The sequence below is a fragment of the Hibiscus syriacus genome, unplaced genomic scaffold (assembly GCF_006381635.1).
Source record: "Hibiscus syriacus cultivar Baekdansim isolate YM2019G1 unplaced genomic scaffold, ASM638163v2 tig00112206_pilon, whole genome shotgun sequence".
Lineage (NCBI taxonomy): Eukaryota > Viridiplantae > Streptophyta > Magnoliopsida > Malvales > Malvaceae > Hibiscus > Hibiscus syriacus.
Window position 1 is genome coordinate 1,868,801 of NW_024063267.1, and position 17,678 is coordinate 1,886,478.

Consider the following 17,678-nt stretch of genomic DNA (forward strand, 5'->3'; position numbering starts at 1 on the left):
CTTGATACTAAAATAAAATAAAATAAATAAATATTAAGTATGGTTTTATAAAATTAAAAATTTAAATAATAAAACAAATCAAAATTAATAATTTATGTACTAAGGGGTTGTTTAATTAAATCAGAATGATTAAGCGTTGAATGATTTAATGACCTGAATGATTCAAAGGCTCTGTATGAATTAATTCTGAATTTGACATGTTTGATAATGGTTCTGAATAATTCATAATGTACTTTAATACTGAATCGTTCAGCACAATCTTCATTCAGATGTGAGAATCAAACACGCTGAATGCTAAACAATTCCATTCAACAGTAAACAAACGACCCTACCATTGTACCATGTGAGAAAAAATAGTTGATGGATATTAATGTGACCCACACGTCTGGGGCTAGTCGGTGAGTTAAATGATGAATGGAGGACGTCAGCCAAGTGGCAGCCGTAACTGGATTACGGTAGCATACATCAGCAAACGTGTTTTATGACGTCGAGTGTATGGCCCGCCACGTGAGAAGCAAGACCCCTGTCTTTAGTTTGGAATGTTATTCCTTCTACTATTGATTTAATATAATTTAAAATTTATTTTTAATTTTAAATATTGATTTATATATTAATTAATTAAGATTAAATATTATAAAGAAATAAGATACGCATATAACCACATTTGATATCAGCAGTATGTACATCCAGTTGGTTATTGACCAATAAATGATGGAAGAAAAAATAGAAAGAAAACAATTTATTCTTCCCTTCTAGAATTTCAGTTTAATAAGAAACAGCCAGCCGGCCATTGAGACAGATACGTACGCGTGTACGAAGTTAGGACTAGATCAAGAATGAGAGAGTTGATACTGCAGTGATTTCCTTCTAAATAAAATCAAAGCCAGTTTAAACTTGTAAAAATTTAGGTCGACTTTGAACATCTCGGATTCATTTATTGGCCGCCTCCTTCTGGTAAAAGTAGAGTCATGCTTACCTACGTATGTGTAAGATCGAAGGAAATCAAATATTTTATTTTTTTTTCAGTGAATATATTTTTTATTTAATTTTGTTAATCTCAGTCTTTAATTTCTCTCGTCCTATAATACTAAAGGGCTATAAAATTAAAAAAAATTATACTTTAAGAAGTTAACAATATAATTAAATTCTAATTTAAAATATATAAATTTAAGATTTATATGTTCAAGAAAGTGATACTTTAGATTTAACAATTTATTTATTTAAAGTCTTCAGCTTATCCGTTAACGATGTTTATACTTTAATATTTTTATACATTTTTAAGGATTATACATGTTATTTTTCTGATTTTATAATGTTATAAAATATTTGAAATATTTATATATTTTAATAATGTCAAGTGTTCTTCTATTGTTTTTTATAATATTATTTGTAAAGTAATATTACATTTCCATGAACCGAACATTCCTTAACCTAATTAGATGAATAAAATTTAATGGTAAAAGGAAAAATATAAAGTAATATTTTTAATTAAATCAATTCAAATTGAATTTGAATGGATAAAATAAAGTTTCTGATAAAATATCGAAATTTAACATATATCGATTATGAGCCCACTATTTGGCCCTTTAGCCTGGGTTCACATCACCTACCCAAGCGTGCCTGTATTTAGGGGTGTACAAAAAATCCGAATATCCGATTTTACGAAAAAAAATATCCGAAACCGGATTTGGGAAAAATCAGTTTTTTTTAACCAGTTCGGATTTTTTTAAACCAGTTATTTTAACCGGTTTGGAGAAAAAAACCTAGACCGGTTTTTTTACCGGATAAAAAACCGGTTAAAAAACTGGTTTTTATCCGAAAAAAACCGATCTGAGTTTAAAAAACTAGCCGTTAATATAGCCGTTGGGGGGGGGGTTTGTGACCGTTTTTGACCGTTTTTTTCTTTAAAAAATTACCATTTTACCACCCTAAACATGTATAAATAGGTTGGAGATGTATTTGGTTGATTACAACTTTCTCAAATCTTATTACACAACACCTAAACATCTCTCATCTTATTTTTGTAATTTTTTGTTCATCATGAGTAACACGGTTGAATCTTCCGTCGGGGGAAACCTTGAAGTCGTGAGAGTGATCGAACACACTCGAAACAAAGATATTTGGGATCACTACGATTTATGTGAGATGTCAAATGGCTCGAAGAGGGCGCGTTGTAAACTTTGTCTAAAGTTTCTTGCATCGGAAGGAAACACAACGTTGAAGAACCATTTGACAAAATCATGCAAGGCACTTCGCTCAAGATCGGATCCTAGTCAATCGAATCTTACACCACAAGGTGGTGTTTTTATTTACGACAACGAAAAATTACGAGAAGCGTTTACAAAGTTCGTGATTACAAAAGCATTGTCGTTCGACCACTTTGATGATGAAGATTTCACGACAACAATTCAAAAACTAATGCAACCACGTTATACTCAAGTCGTACTACCCTTAGAAGAGATGCTATAAAAATGTAGCGTACGACGAGGGAAAAAATGATTTTAGGATTCCAAGAATACCGTTATGGTGTGTCGCTTACATGTGACGTTTGGAGTTCCCCTCATAATACCGGAAATTCTTTTTTAGCCGTTACGTCACATTGGTTAGATCAAGATAATTGGCAAATGATGAAAAGAACAATCGCGTTTTTTCGGTGAGCCGCATACCGGTGCTACTTTATTTACACTTTTAAAAGGGTAATTTGTCTTTATAAATTAGAAAATAAAGTTTTTTCTATATCCTTTGATAATGCATCGAATAATACAAACGCGGTTTCAAGATTGAAAATATTACTTTCACCGATTTTAGACGGTGCGTTTTCATACCCGTTGCGTTGCACACATAATTAATTTATCTGTGCAAGCCGGTTTGGAGGTTATTGAGCCGATTAGATTAGAATTTAACAATGATAAATCGGTTTTGTAAACAACAACAAAAGACTAAACGATTATAAACGATTTTGTAAGTCCGTTAAAAAAAAGCTTTGGGTCCTAATTTGGATTGTCCAACTCGTTGGAACTCAACTTGGATGATGATGCATACTGCCTTAAGACAAAGGGAAACATTGCAAACATTTCACGATCGGCTTTTCGAGAGGGGTCATGTCCCAAACATTTATTCGGATTCGAGTTGAGAAACTATAGCCAAAATAACCGATTTGCTTAGGGTTTTTAAAAATGCAACAACTTTTTATCCGGTGTTTATTACCCTACTAGCCCGTTGGTTCTTAATCAAATATTTTGTTGGCTACCCGACTAAATGACTTTGAATTTGAAACCGAAGTTTTTCAAGAAATTGGCTTTGCAATGAAGGAAAAACTTTTAAAATATTTTAAGGAGATTCCCCTCATTTTTACTTGTGCCGCCGCTTTAAACCCAACGTTAAATGTTGGCGGGGTTGAAACACTAATTGAACAAATTACGTTTGCTTTTAATCTAACCGATGATGAACCCAACTTTGTCCAAAACCAAATAAATTATTTTAACAAATGTTTTCGAGACATGTTTGCAATTTATTAACTAAATACGGATCAAGTAGTGTAATACACGATCAAATGAGAATGAATGCGGAATCATCTAGTAGACGTCCAAGTAACATAAATTGAATCTTTTAACACTCTTGTAAATTCCCAATCCAAACGATCACGTACTACCACCCCAAGTAGCGAGTTGGGAAATTACATGTCATGCGATTTTCTATCAAAAATGACATTTGAAGAGTTTGAAAGTTTGGATATTTTGGCTTGGTGGAAAGAAAAAGAAGCACAATTTCCGATTCTAGCCGCCATGGCCCGTGATTTACTAATCGTCCAAGCTTCTACGGTAGCTTCGGAATCCGCTTTTTCTGTTAGTGGCATGGTTATATCGCAACGGAGATCAAGACTAAGTCCCGAGTCGGTGGAAGTATGCATTTGTTTAAAGGATTATTTGGATGGAGCGGCTCGTAAGCAACATATCACCACCCTAGAAGATGCAATTGATGCCGATTTGAAAGCAAACTTACACATTGAAGAAGTCGAACTTGGAATATCCCCTCCAAACGAAAAAGGCGAAGATGATGAAGAAGAGTGGCAATGTAGTTTATTTTTAAACTTTATTTCAATTATCGTAAACTTTGTTTCAATTATCGAACTTGAAGCTTTTAAGTATTTGAATTTATCGAACTTGGAAGTTTTTAAGTATTTGAATTTATCAAACTTGGAAGTATTTAAGTATTTCAATTATGTTGAGTTAATCGATCGACAGAATCGGCTAAGAGGGGGTGAATTGGCAATTAAAATTTCGGTGGAAGGTTTTGCAGAAAATTGAAAAGATTTGCACAGCGATTTAGAGTGGTTCGACTTTCTCAATCAAAGTCTACGTCCACTACCTTAGCTATCCACACTAAGGATTTTCCACAAATTCACTAATTTGTCTTTCTTTTGATGACAAAGAGCAACCTTACAAACCCTCAAGAATTATACCCCAAATTCTTGAGAAAACTCTCTCCCAAAGAGAACAATACAAATTTGCAAACTTACAAGGAAATCCTTACAAGGTAGATTGTTTGCACAATTCTAGAACAAAGAAAAGAACACTCAAAGATGAATACAATTGAGCACAATATGTGTTCTTGAAAACAAAAATGAATATTGAATGAAAATATGCTTGAAATGCTCAAACTTGAGGTTTGATGTTTTCTCTTTGATTCTCTCTTGATTCTAGTTGCTTGATGTTTCTTGTCTTTGATTAATGACTTCTAAGCTTGCTTAAATACACCTTGAATCACTTCTGAACGTTAGGGATAATTAATGAAGATAATATAGCCGTTTAAGTGTGAAAACATTTAATAAAAATGCTTGGAGCGTGGGGGGAATCGGTACCCTCTCATAGGGAATCGGTTCCCTAAGTGTAAAATTCAAATATTTCGACCGTTGAATAGGGAGAATCGATTCCCTCCGAGCATTCTGGAAATCTCGGAACCAAACCATTCAGGGGGGAATCGGTACTCCTTGGGGGAGAATCGGTTCCCTCTGAACAATCTGAAATTTTTGGCTTTGAAATGGTTCGAAATACTTTGAAAGATTATTTTGAAATTGTTTTAAGATTAAAACTTAATTTTACACTTAAGTAAGGATTAAAAATGATTTTTGAAATATTTGGAGTAATGTTTTGATATTCGAATAATTATATCGAATATACTTAGAAAATCATTTAGAAAATCTTAAAATTCATTTAACTTAATTTGTTATATCTAAATATCAAAATGTTTTCAACAAATTATCGTAAACTTTGTTGCAATTGATGACGATGTAATTTTAATAATATTAAAATCGGTTTTTAAAAAAAACCGGATTTTTTTAAACTGAAACCGGTTACACCGGTTAGGATATCCGGCCCTCCAAATCGGTTAGAAACCGAACCGGTTATTTTATAAACCGGTTTTTTTTCTATGAGAAAAAAAACCGGATCGGATAAAAACCGATCCGGATCGGATTGAAATCCGACTTCTGTGCAACCCTACCTGTATTCAAGCCATGGCAGCAGTAGTTCAAAGAGTATTGGCAAAGATACGATATAAGGTAATGAAGATAATATAGAAGGGAAACATATAACCAATAGCTCTTTACCTCAACTAAACATATATCAACTGATAGGGGTTTAAACTCTAATCCTTGAGACAAAATAAAAATCCTTCCAACTTCAATGAGAAGACATAAAACCCTAGAGTTTGTCACCATTCGGTTGTATAATAATATTCCCACAATTGAATTATTGAACAAAGCATGAAATGAAGGTAAGAAAACCAAGTTACTTTGTGTGGGATTCAAGATCCATCTCCTGAAGGTTCAGCAATAGATCCTTCGAGTTCAGGAAGACTTTGTTGGATGAATTCGCAATGGTCTGTGCAATTTCTCTAGAAGCTTCGATCTTCCTCAATGTGATGAATGCTGGATTCTTTGCAATTGCTTGACCAATGAGTTGGGCACTCTTGGCTTCTCCCTGGATACCAGAAAAAAACAGTTACTTTACAAGAGAAAGAATCGACCCATACAAGGCAAAACGAATTCTCACAAATTTCAGGGAGAAGCAGAAACTGACATTCTACGATTTATATGTATCTCACCTGTGCTCGGATAACAGCACTTTTCTTGTCCTGTTCAGCTTTTTCCACGATGAACTTAGCTCTCTCAGCTTCTTGTGCAGCCACCTGTTTAGCCTCAATTGCAGCTGTGAATTCCTTCCCGAAAGTCAGACTTGTAATGGACACATCATCGAGTTGAATGTTGAAGTTAGCTGCCCTTTCGGTCAAAATTTTCCGAATTTCTTTACTAACATTCTAAAACCAGAATAGTTCAACTTCACATGATTAATTCAAACGATTTATTCTATTATTAGTGCATAGAAAATGCATAACAGGATATGTACCTCTCTCTGAGTAATGAGCTGGCTAGCATTGTATTGAGCAACAACAGCTTTCAAAGTTTCATGAATGATTGAAGGAAGGACCCTCTCATTATAGTTCTCACCAAGGGTTCGATAGATTTCAGTTAACTGATTTGACCTAGGGCGAGTGAGAACTCGAAGCCCAATCTTGACCTGCAGAGGATAGTTCAGAAGCAAGTTTGGTGTGTAATTAAGGCTTTACATCCTACAACATTTTTCTATTTTCAATTTCCACCTAATATAACATCGGAAATGCACAAATGTTGTAGCATCAACATGGGAAAAGCATGAAAATTGGGAAAAAAGCCCAGTTGATAAGCCCAGTTGATGTCATTTTAGATTTAGAGAACTAAACCGCAATGAGGAAATTATAGGGAAAAAAGCCTACTGAAAATTGGAACTTAGATTTACCATCTGCAGATCACGACTACCAGAAGTACTCTCAACTAGATGAGGTCTTGCACGGACATCATAAATAATAGGCCTCTCAATCCATGGTATCATAAGGTGTGTTCCCTCAGAATAAACCTGCAGAAACAAGAGTTAACTGCATGACATGCTGCTAGACAGAGGCAAAAGAGGGGAAAATGTAAACAAGAACGTTAATAGGACATCGAGAAGAGTTCTAGTCATGCAAGAAAGAATAGCATTATGCTACCAGCTAATCAACTCCATATAGAAGCCATATACATTGTTTATAAGCAGAGTACGATAATATCCACAAACGGCAGATAATGGTTAGGAGATACATTCCAATAAACATGCCAACTGGTAGAATGATGACCTTATCTTTGATGCCCAATATCCGATTGAAAACAATGGCTCTATGCCCTCCGTCAACATTGTAGAAACTATTGGCAAGTCCATAGAGACCAAGCCCACCGATGACTCCAATCTTAAGCAGAGCAGGAAGAGCTCCACCTCCGGGCATCTTAGGAACTTTGAGGTTGTTGAGATTCATTTTGTCGATGCTGAAACATTGAACCTTGGATGTCAAATTACAGAAAAACCCGATGGGGAAACAAATACAAAGCATCAAATAAATTTGGAACTTTGAATAAGACAATTAAGGATCAACCAATTAACAACAGCTAAGAAACAAAAGATCCACGTGATAAACAAAGAGGGCCTAAGTCAACATTAACCCAATGCGGGATAGATAATAGTTTAAGCAACTCTAACTTAGAAAAAGCAACTAAGCATACACATACATCTTTACAAGTGGCAACCCAAAATAAAGCTGACACCTAAAACTCTGTAGTGGAGACTGGAAAGTATAAGAAGCCATATCTTTCAGAAAGGAGGGTAAGAAGCCAAACCGTTTCCTCAACATGAAAATACAATATATTGCCTCCACAATGAACATAACACTGCCATTTATAAAATGAAAAAGAACATAACAGCCAAAACATGTTGATTCATACAATTTGTTGCTAAACAATCTATATAGACATAATATTTAAAGAAAATTTCCATTCATTTCAATCTGATTCGGTCAAACACGTTAACATATCTATTCCAACATGGCCATCTACACGTCCACACGAATTTGTAGTTACATAAAATGCAAATATGTTCCCCTCAACGACATAGGGAAAAAAAAAACAAAACCCACTCAGGATTTCAAACCAAACCACAAAAGTAAAAGTAAAAAAAAAATAGAGTAAGACCCTCAAAGCTGACTACTTCTTTTACAATCTAGTTCCAAAAGAACAAGATGTTGCCGCATTAGACAGCGACGGCTAGCATTGTCTTGAACGAGAGATATGAGCTAATAGAAGAAATACAAAAGAGACCACTAAGTTTAGCAACAAAAAGCTGATTTCTACACTTCCGCCCAAAATTTCTAAGCAAGCAAACGGAGAAAATATAATCTAAAACTTTTTCTCTGAAAAAATAATGAGAAAGAAAGGAGGTAGGCGCAGATCGGAATACCTGCAAAATGGTCAGCTGAACAGAGGAAAAGAGCGATTCGGGGGTCAAAGAAGGATAAATATAGGGGGGTTTTATATTTTGGGTTTATGGTTTATGGATCCGACCCGGTAGTGGAGTTAGTTAAACACAAGAGTTAAATTAATTAATTAATTAAATTTTTTAAAAATTTTAGATCGAGATATTATTTTGAGTAAACTATAAGATCGGTACTTTTGTTTAATATTTATTATTTTCTTAGCTTAATTTATAATTTAAAATTTTAGTCCCTTATAATTTTTTTTATTAAGACGTGAAATTTGTTAGTTTGATGACAAAATATGCTAGTAAAAAATTTAAATTTTATTTTAATTCCTAAACTTTTGATAAATACTAATTATGAACATTTTTATAAACTCAAAATAATTTAGAGATAAATTATTTTTAGTTATTAAATAAATACAAATTTTATTTATCTCAGAGCAATCAAACAATTACAAATAAACCTAAAAATCTAAACCTGAATCTACTATACACAACTTGTTATTATTTGAGTTTAGCTTATTAACATTTTCTCAGTTAGTAGAGCACAAAGTTTTTAATATTGGGGTCGTAGGATCGAGTCTCACGAAAGACATTACATAATTCGGAGGTCTCCTACGAAAGCTGCTCTCAATCTGACGTTGGGGACAGCCTATTATTCTACCTCCCCTTACCCCATTACATATGGGAATAAAGTTCAACTATTTTTTTATTAACATTTTCATCTGGAAGTCGTTGCCGAACCGCATCTCACGCATAATTAACATGGTTTTCAGAACCGGATCGGTTAGCGAACCGATCATGCTACCGGTTCACTGGTTCAACCGGTCGAACCGGTCCGACCGGTCGGAAGAACCGGACGACGTTATAATTATTTAAAAAATTAAATAAAAATACTAAAAATATTTAATAAAAAATAATTTTTTATATCATAACATATATAAGTTAAAAACCATAAAATCAAGTGAAACAAAATGATTCAAATTAACTACAACATAATATTTATGGTAAAACATATTAAATAATAAATATAATTATATAACTATAATTAAAAAATAAAGTTGGGGTTAAAAAAATCATAATAAAATTATATAACTATAATTATATAACTATTATTTCACTTCAATCAAGCTCGAATTTTAGGCTTCAATCGAGCTTCTAATTTTTTTTTTGAGTTCAAGCCTTTTTGAGTTCAAGTTTCAATATTATATTTCGAGTTTGAGTTGAACTTGATAATTTTTAGCTTGTGAGTTTGAGTTGAGTTTAGCTTACTTTTAAAGTTTTCAAGTTCGAGTCGAGCTCAGCATTACTCGAGTTCGACTTGGCTCGTTTAACAAACGATATTGTTTGATTTAATTTTTTTTTTAAAAACAAAAATCCCGGTTTTTTCCGGTTTTTTCCGATTTTTTGCCGGTCCGGTTCGAACGGTTCAACGATTCTGGCTGATTCACTAATAGCGGTTCAACCGGTTTAAATTAAACCAAACTAAACAATGGTTCTCGATTAAACTGGTTGAACCGGCCGGTCCGATCCGATTTTCAAAACAGAGATAATTAACAATCTCATGCACTGAGCAATGCATCGCTTTCTTTAGAAAATTAATATATTAAATACTATTTTAAAAATACATATTTATCAGTGCAAATAATATATATATATACGTTTTATGTCATGTCGAACATTACCAAATCTATATAGGACATACAAAATAATCTTCAACGTGATAAATTGTTTCAACCAAATAAAACAAATAGATGGGCAACAAACATAAAAATTAATTGAAAAATCATTTTATAAATTTTCATAATTAAGAGATTTAACAAAATATTATACTATAATTGAGGATCATTTATATAATTTACTTTAAATAAAAAGTGAATTAATTAAAAAGCGATTTAGCGGCTGAGATCTATCCACATGAAAGCCCCGCGCATTCACGCTTCCCCCTTGCTACCTCTGTTTTGAAAATCGGACCGGATCGATTGGTTCAATCGGTTTAATCGGGAATTATTGTTTAGTCCGGTTCAATCTAAACTGGTTGAACCGTTATTAGTGGACCGGCCAGAACCGCTGAACCGTTCGAATCGAACCGGCAGAAAACCGGAAAAAACTGGGAAAAATCGGAAAAAACCGGGATTTTTGTTTTTTTTTAAAAATAAATAAATCAAACAACGTCGTTTGTTAAACGAGTCAAGTCGAACTCGAGAATTGTTGAGCTCGACTCGAACTTGAAAACTTTAAAAGTAAGCTCAACTCAACTCAAACTCACAAGCTAAAAATTATCAAGTTCAACTCAAACTCAAAATATAATATTAAAACTTGAACTCAAAAAGGCTTGAACTCAAAAAAAAATTAAAAGCTCGATTGAAGCCTAAAATTCGAGCTTGATTGAAGTGAAAGAATAGTTATATAATTATAGTTATATAATTTTGTTATGCTTTTTTTAACCCCAAATTTATTTTTTAATTATAGTTATATAATTATATTTATTATTTAATATGTTTTACCATAAATATTATGTTGTAGTTAATTTGAATCATTTTGTTTCACTTGATTTTATGGTTTTTAACTTATATATGTTATGATATAAAAAAATATTTTTTATTAAATATTTTTGGTATTTTTATTTAATTTTTTTAAATAATTATGACGTCGTCCGGTTCTTCTGATCAGTCGGACTAGTTCGACCGGTTAAACTAATGAACCGATAACATGACCGATTCGTTAATCGATCCGGTTCTAAAAACCATGTTTGGTACGAACATCACCGGCAACGACATCGCCGTCGGATTCGCAGCACGAAAGCCGACATAAAAAAGAAAAAAGAAAAGAAAACATCCTTTCGAGAATAAATATATAAAAGCATTTGTAATCATAAAAACACCACCTTCAAGTTAATTGTTTCCCATCAAACGAAAAGTTTCCTTGTAAATTGGGTTCTATCGAAACTATAAACGAAACGAAAGGGGCGAAAGAAGCTGGAGGAGATAGTGGTGGATGGCAAGAACCAACAAATATACCTCTATCAATTTCAACCATGTCATCGAGAAAAACCTGACTTCCTCTTCTTCTTCCAACAAGAATCCCCAAACCAATCCCCAAAGCCAATCGTCTTTTGCTTCTTATTCATCCGCCAGCAATGTCAAAACCCATGGCCGCATGCTCGTCCTGACCCGTCCTTCCCCGAAGCCTGTTTCGACTCCCCCTGTCTTGTCTCCAACGCTGCCCAAACAGCCCCAACCTCGATCGTCTTTAGTCCCGGATAAGCATCCATCATCTGATCAGATTTCTTTGCGACCCGGTTCTGGGATTTCAATTACCGGTCCGGAGAAGAAAGGTGTGTTCGTTTCTGGATCGGCGAAGTCAGGTCGGTTCGTTCCGCCTCATCTTAGGCCGGGTTTTGCGGGGAGAGAGGAGAAACCCGAACCCAAAGTCTTTCGAGGGAGAGAACAGGGGATAAAGCATTTTGGGTCGTCGGGTTACTATGGTGAAGTTATGCGACCCAAATCAGGCGGTTACGAGAAAATCAAAAGAGGCGGCGAATCAGATTTGGGATTGATTCCTCGTCCCAGATCCAGTGGAAGCCGCCCTAGTTCTAGTGGATGGTATGTTTGATTTCTCCTCCTGATTTCATTGTGTGTTATAATTTGGAAAACGGGTTTTTTCACATTAGTTTTGAAAGGGGAAAAAACAATTTATCAGCTTTAATTTCATTGGAAAATCAAAACTGGTTTTACATTTATGGTTTTTCTTTTTACGATTGATATGTACTTTGTTCTGATTTTATTTTGTACTTGTGAGCATCGACTTGGTCTCTGGTCCCCTCTCTAGTTTGAATCAACAATGTAGTAAGCAGCCAGTGCTGTGTATCCATGTAGTTGAAACCGAGTTGGATTGGTCAAAATGGATTCCTTGAGATTGCATTTTGGGGCCGATTGGAGCATTTTCAAGTAATTGGTAAAATAAATGAATATCAGAAAGGGTGTAAAAGATGATGAAAGATACAAGGCTTTGCTAAATCTTTGTGTATTTGAGTTTCATGTTTTGATGATTTTCCTTACGAGTCTGGCTATTCTATTGCAAGTGTGCGAATTCTTGTGTATATAGTTTTATAGCTTATCTTTGACTTACTGGTGGAAACAAACAATAAATTGTTGGAATTTTTTTGAAGGAAGCTTGTTGTCTCCCGTTATTTTCTTTCCCTTGTTCTTAACCATTCGTCAGAATTGAACCTAGAGTGCACATCTAAGGATCTACAAACATTACTCCCTAAACAAGTGAGCTAAACATGCTGTAAAACATTTTGTTCTAGATGTTTTTGAAATTTGTGGGCGTAGAATGCTTTTTTGTTTGATGGAGTTGCTGAAATGTTAGTTCACTTCTTGCCAAGAAAAGGGGGAAAGATGGTAGGTTATGTTGGTCATGTGTTTATGGAGTATATTTTTATCATTTTGGTCTAGATTTTTTTGAAATCTGCTGGCGTTAGAGTGCTTGTTGAGGTTTTATGCTTGCTGAATGAAGTTATTATTGGTGCTTGAACCTGGAAAGGAATTTTATTTCTTTTTCACCCATTTCCTTTCGACTAGTTTGAGCATTTGGCATCCTTCTCATTCTGTGCAGTTGAACTTGTCCAGGTTTCTAATTTTCTCTTTCTTTCGTTATGCACTTTGACGCTCTTCTTTTTGTTTTCTGTTTTTCTCCTACATTTAGCCTTCAAATTGAGATATCACCTGTCTTTTGGTACAAGTAGCTCTGATTGAAATTTGTTATTAGTGGCATTTAACTTCGTTTATATCTTCAAGTTGCCAACTAAATGATTGCCGTCTTGCAGAACCACTCTGAAGAACTTGTAACTTTCTTGAAGGCGTAGATGGATGCTTTATTCTGAATGGCTGCTGTCTCTGTCCCATAGTAAATTGCATTATTTTTCAGGAAATTCGATAGAATCTCGTTTTGTGCAAGGTAAGATTCATTTAGGTGTTTCTAAAACTCAAATGACAGGACCATCATGAGTAATATGCTAAATTAATAAGAAGGATCGAGGGACCAAACTCCCTTGAGCGCTCAGAAGTTTACCTGACTGATAAGAATAGGTTCATATGGAGTGTAGAATACGCTTATGTTGTTTTTTGTGTTCAACCACTTTAACTGTTGTTATGGAGGGGCTTAAATGTTGCTTCTCTCCTTGTTATTTGTCTTGGTTGTACTTTGAAGATCCTTTCAATGTCATAAAATTTTATTCAATGCTTCTTTGCAATGAGTCTGGTAGATAAAAATATTTGATTGCCGATTTTTTTGGGGGGGGGGGCAAGGCAATGAAGATGGCTGCCCCACTGAAGTAATATCTTCATAAATTACTTGGAATACAAGTATCACATGTTGTTGCTTCTTAAATTGGAAGTATACATTACTTGGAATGCAAATATTAGGTCTTGTTGCTTCAAAATCAAACAAAACAGGGAGAAAGAGAGATTCTTGGCTCTACTTTTTTGTAACTTTCTCTTCCTCATCCTTTGTATCCTACATATTGGCTTGTTGCACTGCTTTTGCCCTAAAAAGAAAAGCTTGCCTTGGAAATTTGACAATGGTGGTGGTGAAGGGTGGCTTAATAGGAGAATCCATGAAAGGCAAGCAAATGGGGCTGATGCAACTGCCCTCTCAGTATATTCCATATCTAGTTTATGAGTGATGCACTAGATGTCTCCCTTTAGAATAGAAGCCACCAAGCAGTAACCGAAGAAGGGTTAAAAGGAGAAGTAATTTCAGAGAATGACTTTGCAATATTTGATCTCTATCTATAGAGATGGGACATTGGATCCTAACTGCACAACAATCTAGTCTACTTTCTTCTGTTCTGAACATTAGAACCATAATTCAAACTTGTCAGTCTTAATCTTGGGCAGAATCAACATTTGCGGTGGCAGTTCCTTGTTCACCTTCAGTAGTGAGCCTTCCCATTTTCTTCTGCAGATCAGCAAGAATCCTTTGGAACTTTTGCTTTCGGACTCTTCTTTTGATTGGCAAGCTTCAGCTCCAGTCTATATAAAGCAAACACATTGCAACCGTAAATATCGTATTCAAATAAGTGTCATTCGTATTTCCCAGCGGGTTGAGGGCCTGCTTCCTTGATTCATGCCAGCCACGTCCAGAGTAATCGTGGTTGTGGAAGTGAAACTATTTTATTCGGACCAAATTTTGGTCTTCGTCCCCTATTGTCCTAACACTTAATATTTAGTCCCTATACTTTAATTTGACATAATTTAATACTATATTTTTATAATGTTATTAATTGATCAATAACATTAATTATTTTGTTTTAAATGTTAATATGTGAATATTTTAAAAACACATGTTTGACTTCATCAGGTTGATAATAACCTATCAAGTGGTTTAAACGGTTAAAACGAATGTTGTTTTTTCTAGAGGTCTTGAGTTCAAGTAATTGTGTTTATGTTTGTTGTCAATGATTAAAAAAAATTCTGAATAGATATATTAAAATCTTATATTGTATTTAAAAAAACATATAAATATTAATATTATTAATATTTTAATTTAAAAATTTAAAATTTTAACATTTTAATGTTTTTTCAAGTTATTCTCAAAATTTTGAAGTCGGGTATCAAGTAACTCATTTTAATTCGTTAAGAATTCGAGTTGAATTTATTTAAATCAAATATTAAACGAGGTTTGATTGAATCGAACTCGAGTAACTTGATTTTCTCATTTCATTCACAGTCTTACAGCCTTTCAATAGTAACCTATATATTTATTAAAACAATAAAGTGTACACACCACTACTGCATTGGCTATAACGTCCGATGAAGGCTCGCTTATTACTAAATGAGTAGGTCTATCAGTGCTGGAATTGGTAGGGAGAACACCCTATCAGTGCTGAACCGAAGCCCATGAATTTGCATCAATCCAGTTGAAAGCTATAGGGCTCAGAAAAGCATCAGGAATGCCAAAGGAACTCACTAAAGCAAGTGCATGTGGCCGAATTTCGCCACATGTTTTCTTTATTTCTCTCCCCACCAGAGCACCGTTGTCCACCGATAGGTACCCGTATCGGAGAAATACGGAATCTTTGAGACATATTAGTCCATACAATGATCTCAACATGCCTTGCACATCCTGCACAAGAACCAAAATGAAGACTCAACACCGACTAATGCACTTTAATAGTTTAGACTGGACAACAAGTGGATGCGCATGTTATGTTCACCTTCAATGGACCGGCAGCTAAAGTTGCTTCTGCCTCGGCAAACGTTTGGAATATTGCTCGGTCCGTGAAAGCTTGCTCAAGTCCTCTGCTACTTGATAACTCTGTTGTACAAAAGTGATTGAGAGAATTAGACTAAAAGGTGAAGAAAAGACTAGCCAACTTACATAAACATAACTACTTCCTCACCATATTGAAAGCATGCTCTTTACTTAGTCCCTTGGCTTGATGGTGCGAGACCTCGACTGCTAATCGGTTCAAAAGATCTCTCTCCCTTAAGCACAAGGCATCCGACATATGCCAACGGTCAGATACTCACAAATCTTAATATGGAAGAATAAGAATGGAAAAACTGGTTATATTACCTGGAATTTACTCGAATGGAGTGCTGTGCAAGTAAGCTGTGATGGAATGAGAGGGCAGGGCTTATTCATGTGTTCTAAGCCTAGACCCTTGAAAGCCTTCTTTCTCTTCTTAGCTACCACATGTTCAGCAAGTAGAGCCTTGCTGACCTGAGTTAAATGATGCGTACGATCTACGTGAATAGGAATGAAACACAATGGCCACGAAACTAGAAACCCATATTTACCTGCTGCATCAAAATGTTGCTGTCCCCCTCAAAAGTGGCCTGCACGTCGTATTCAGCTTTCATTTGACCGACATGATTCTCAGAACTTAATCCTTTTCCTCCACAAGCTTTACGGCATTCCTGAAGCATTCGACAATGGAACCTTGATAACACACTTACTGTTAAGATATATATATATATATATATATATATATATAAAGTCTTGATCATCTTGTTGCTCACCTGAAGTATGTGCAGGTTACTCCAAGTAAAAGTAGTTTTGAACGAACTTGAAAATACATGAATGCTTTTGTATGACTGAGGAGTCCTCTTCACATACAATATTTTCAAGTACTTCGACGCAAAACTCATAGCGTACCTGCGGCAGAAGTCTGTAATTTATTACGTGACATGATTTGAACGGAAGTGATATATGTGCGGACATAGCAGAACTCATTTGCGCCTTATATACGTACGTCTTTGCAAGAAGAGGCAAGAGTCGTCGTTGATGACTAGGGTAATCAAGCAATAAGGCCTCAGGTTCATTCGGTTTAAGAGAAAAGGCCGGCCTTGTTAGCGCACACCTAATGGCAATCGTTAAACCGACCTAAAACCAAGAGAAATGATATCAGTTGCCTGCAATGCTCATCTGCCAATAAAAAGGATCAGATCAGATGCTTAAAGAAAAACACTGAAGATACCTTTGATAGATAAACGGCACAGGATGCAATACTCACACGACCTATCGTCAGAGGGGCCAGGAATGCAGCAAATCTCTGCATTAAAGCAACAAGCATTTAAGAGTGACCAATACATTAGAAGCATTTAAAGCAGCGCATCCGCCACGGCTCGAAGTACCGGAATGTTTCCTCTGGTGGTGTTGTTCTAAATGTTGCTGCATCGAATGTATAAGATACAAATAAAAACAGATAAACTTTCTTTGGCATGGAAAAGAAAGTTACCTCAGAAACAATAGGAATTGTTCTATATGAGACAGGAGGATCCGCATCGTCCTTCTTGGGCAGAACTCAAATTGGCTGGCCTGCAAAAACAGCATTCTGCGAAGTGCAAACCAAGTGCTAGTCCACACATCAAATACAAACGAAAAAAAAATGCTAACTTGAACGTAATTTTTTCCCTTACATTAAGGAGAAGAGCTGCTTGATAAGCATATGGCTGCCTAAAAGATACCAGAGCTAACTGTGATTGATCTCTATTTGCACTGCTCAAAATGACCAAAATGTAAGGAAAAAAGATATGGAGCAATTAATTAAGGTGTAGAAGTTTGAAGTAATTACCCCAGAAGCTTGATTTTCTCGACATGGCCACAGTTGGAGAAATATGCATTGAGGTCTCCGAGAGTGGCTGTAGGAGAAAGGTTGAGGACCAGAACAGTTAAATCAGGATTAGCCATTTTTGGTTTCAGTTTATGGCTATGATTGTTGTGATCAATTAAAAGGATGGAATCCAGTTCTAGTTTCAGGAGCATATGAAATTGAATATTGATTTTACT

General features: G+C 35.1%; 2 protein-coding genes and 1 pseudogene across 2 annotated transcripts; 1 reads left to right on the forward strand and 2 right to left on the reverse strand.

Annotated features, from left to right (window-relative positions):
- Positions 1-3,951: 3,951 nt before the first annotated feature.
- LOC120175612 lies at positions 3,952-17,022 on the reverse strand (annotated as a pseudogene).
- On the reverse strand, positions 5,591-8,376 carry LOC120175613 (prohibitin-1, mitochondrial-like). The gene is made up of 6 exons (XM_039182219.1): positions 8,361-8,376; positions 7,210-7,396; positions 6,837-6,953; positions 6,408-6,578; positions 6,106-6,318; positions 5,591-5,981 (listed from the first exon to the last, which is right to left on the reverse strand). The coding sequence occupies exons 2-6, from the start codon at positions 7,384-7,386 to the stop codon at positions 5,790-5,792; spliced, it is 870 nt and encodes a 289-aa protein (XP_039038150.1). The 5' UTR covers positions 7,387-7,396; positions 8,361-8,376; the 3' UTR covers positions 5,591-5,789.
- Positions 11,265-13,627, forward strand: LOC120175614. The gene is made up of 2 exons (XM_039182220.1): positions 11,265-11,983; positions 13,210-13,627. Coding segments are annotated over exons 1-2 (609 nt in total). The 5' UTR covers positions 11,265-11,375; the 3' UTR covers positions 13,211-13,627.
- Positions 17,023-17,678: the final 656 nt, after the last annotated feature.

What these genes read in the sequence shown, in the direction of transcription:
- LOC120175613 (XM_039182219.1), bottom strand. Translation starts at nt 7,386, where the DNA reads ATGAATCTCAACAACCTCAAAGTTCCTAAGATGCCCGGAGGTGGAGCT. An exon ending in TATTGGGCATCAAAGATAAG is followed by an intron (nt 6,954 to 7,209) that starts GTCATCATTCTA and finishes TTGTTTCTGCAG; the next exon opens with GTTTATTCTGAGGGAACACA. An exon ending in GTGCTGTTATCCGAGCACAG is followed by an intron (nt 5,982 to 6,105) that starts GTGAGATACATA and finishes TCTGGTATCCAG; the next exon opens with GGAGAAGCCAAGAGTGCCCA.
- LOC120175614 (XM_039182220.1), top strand. Translation starts at nt 11,376, where the DNA reads ATGGCAAGAACCAACAAATATACCTCTATCAATTTCAACCATGTCATC.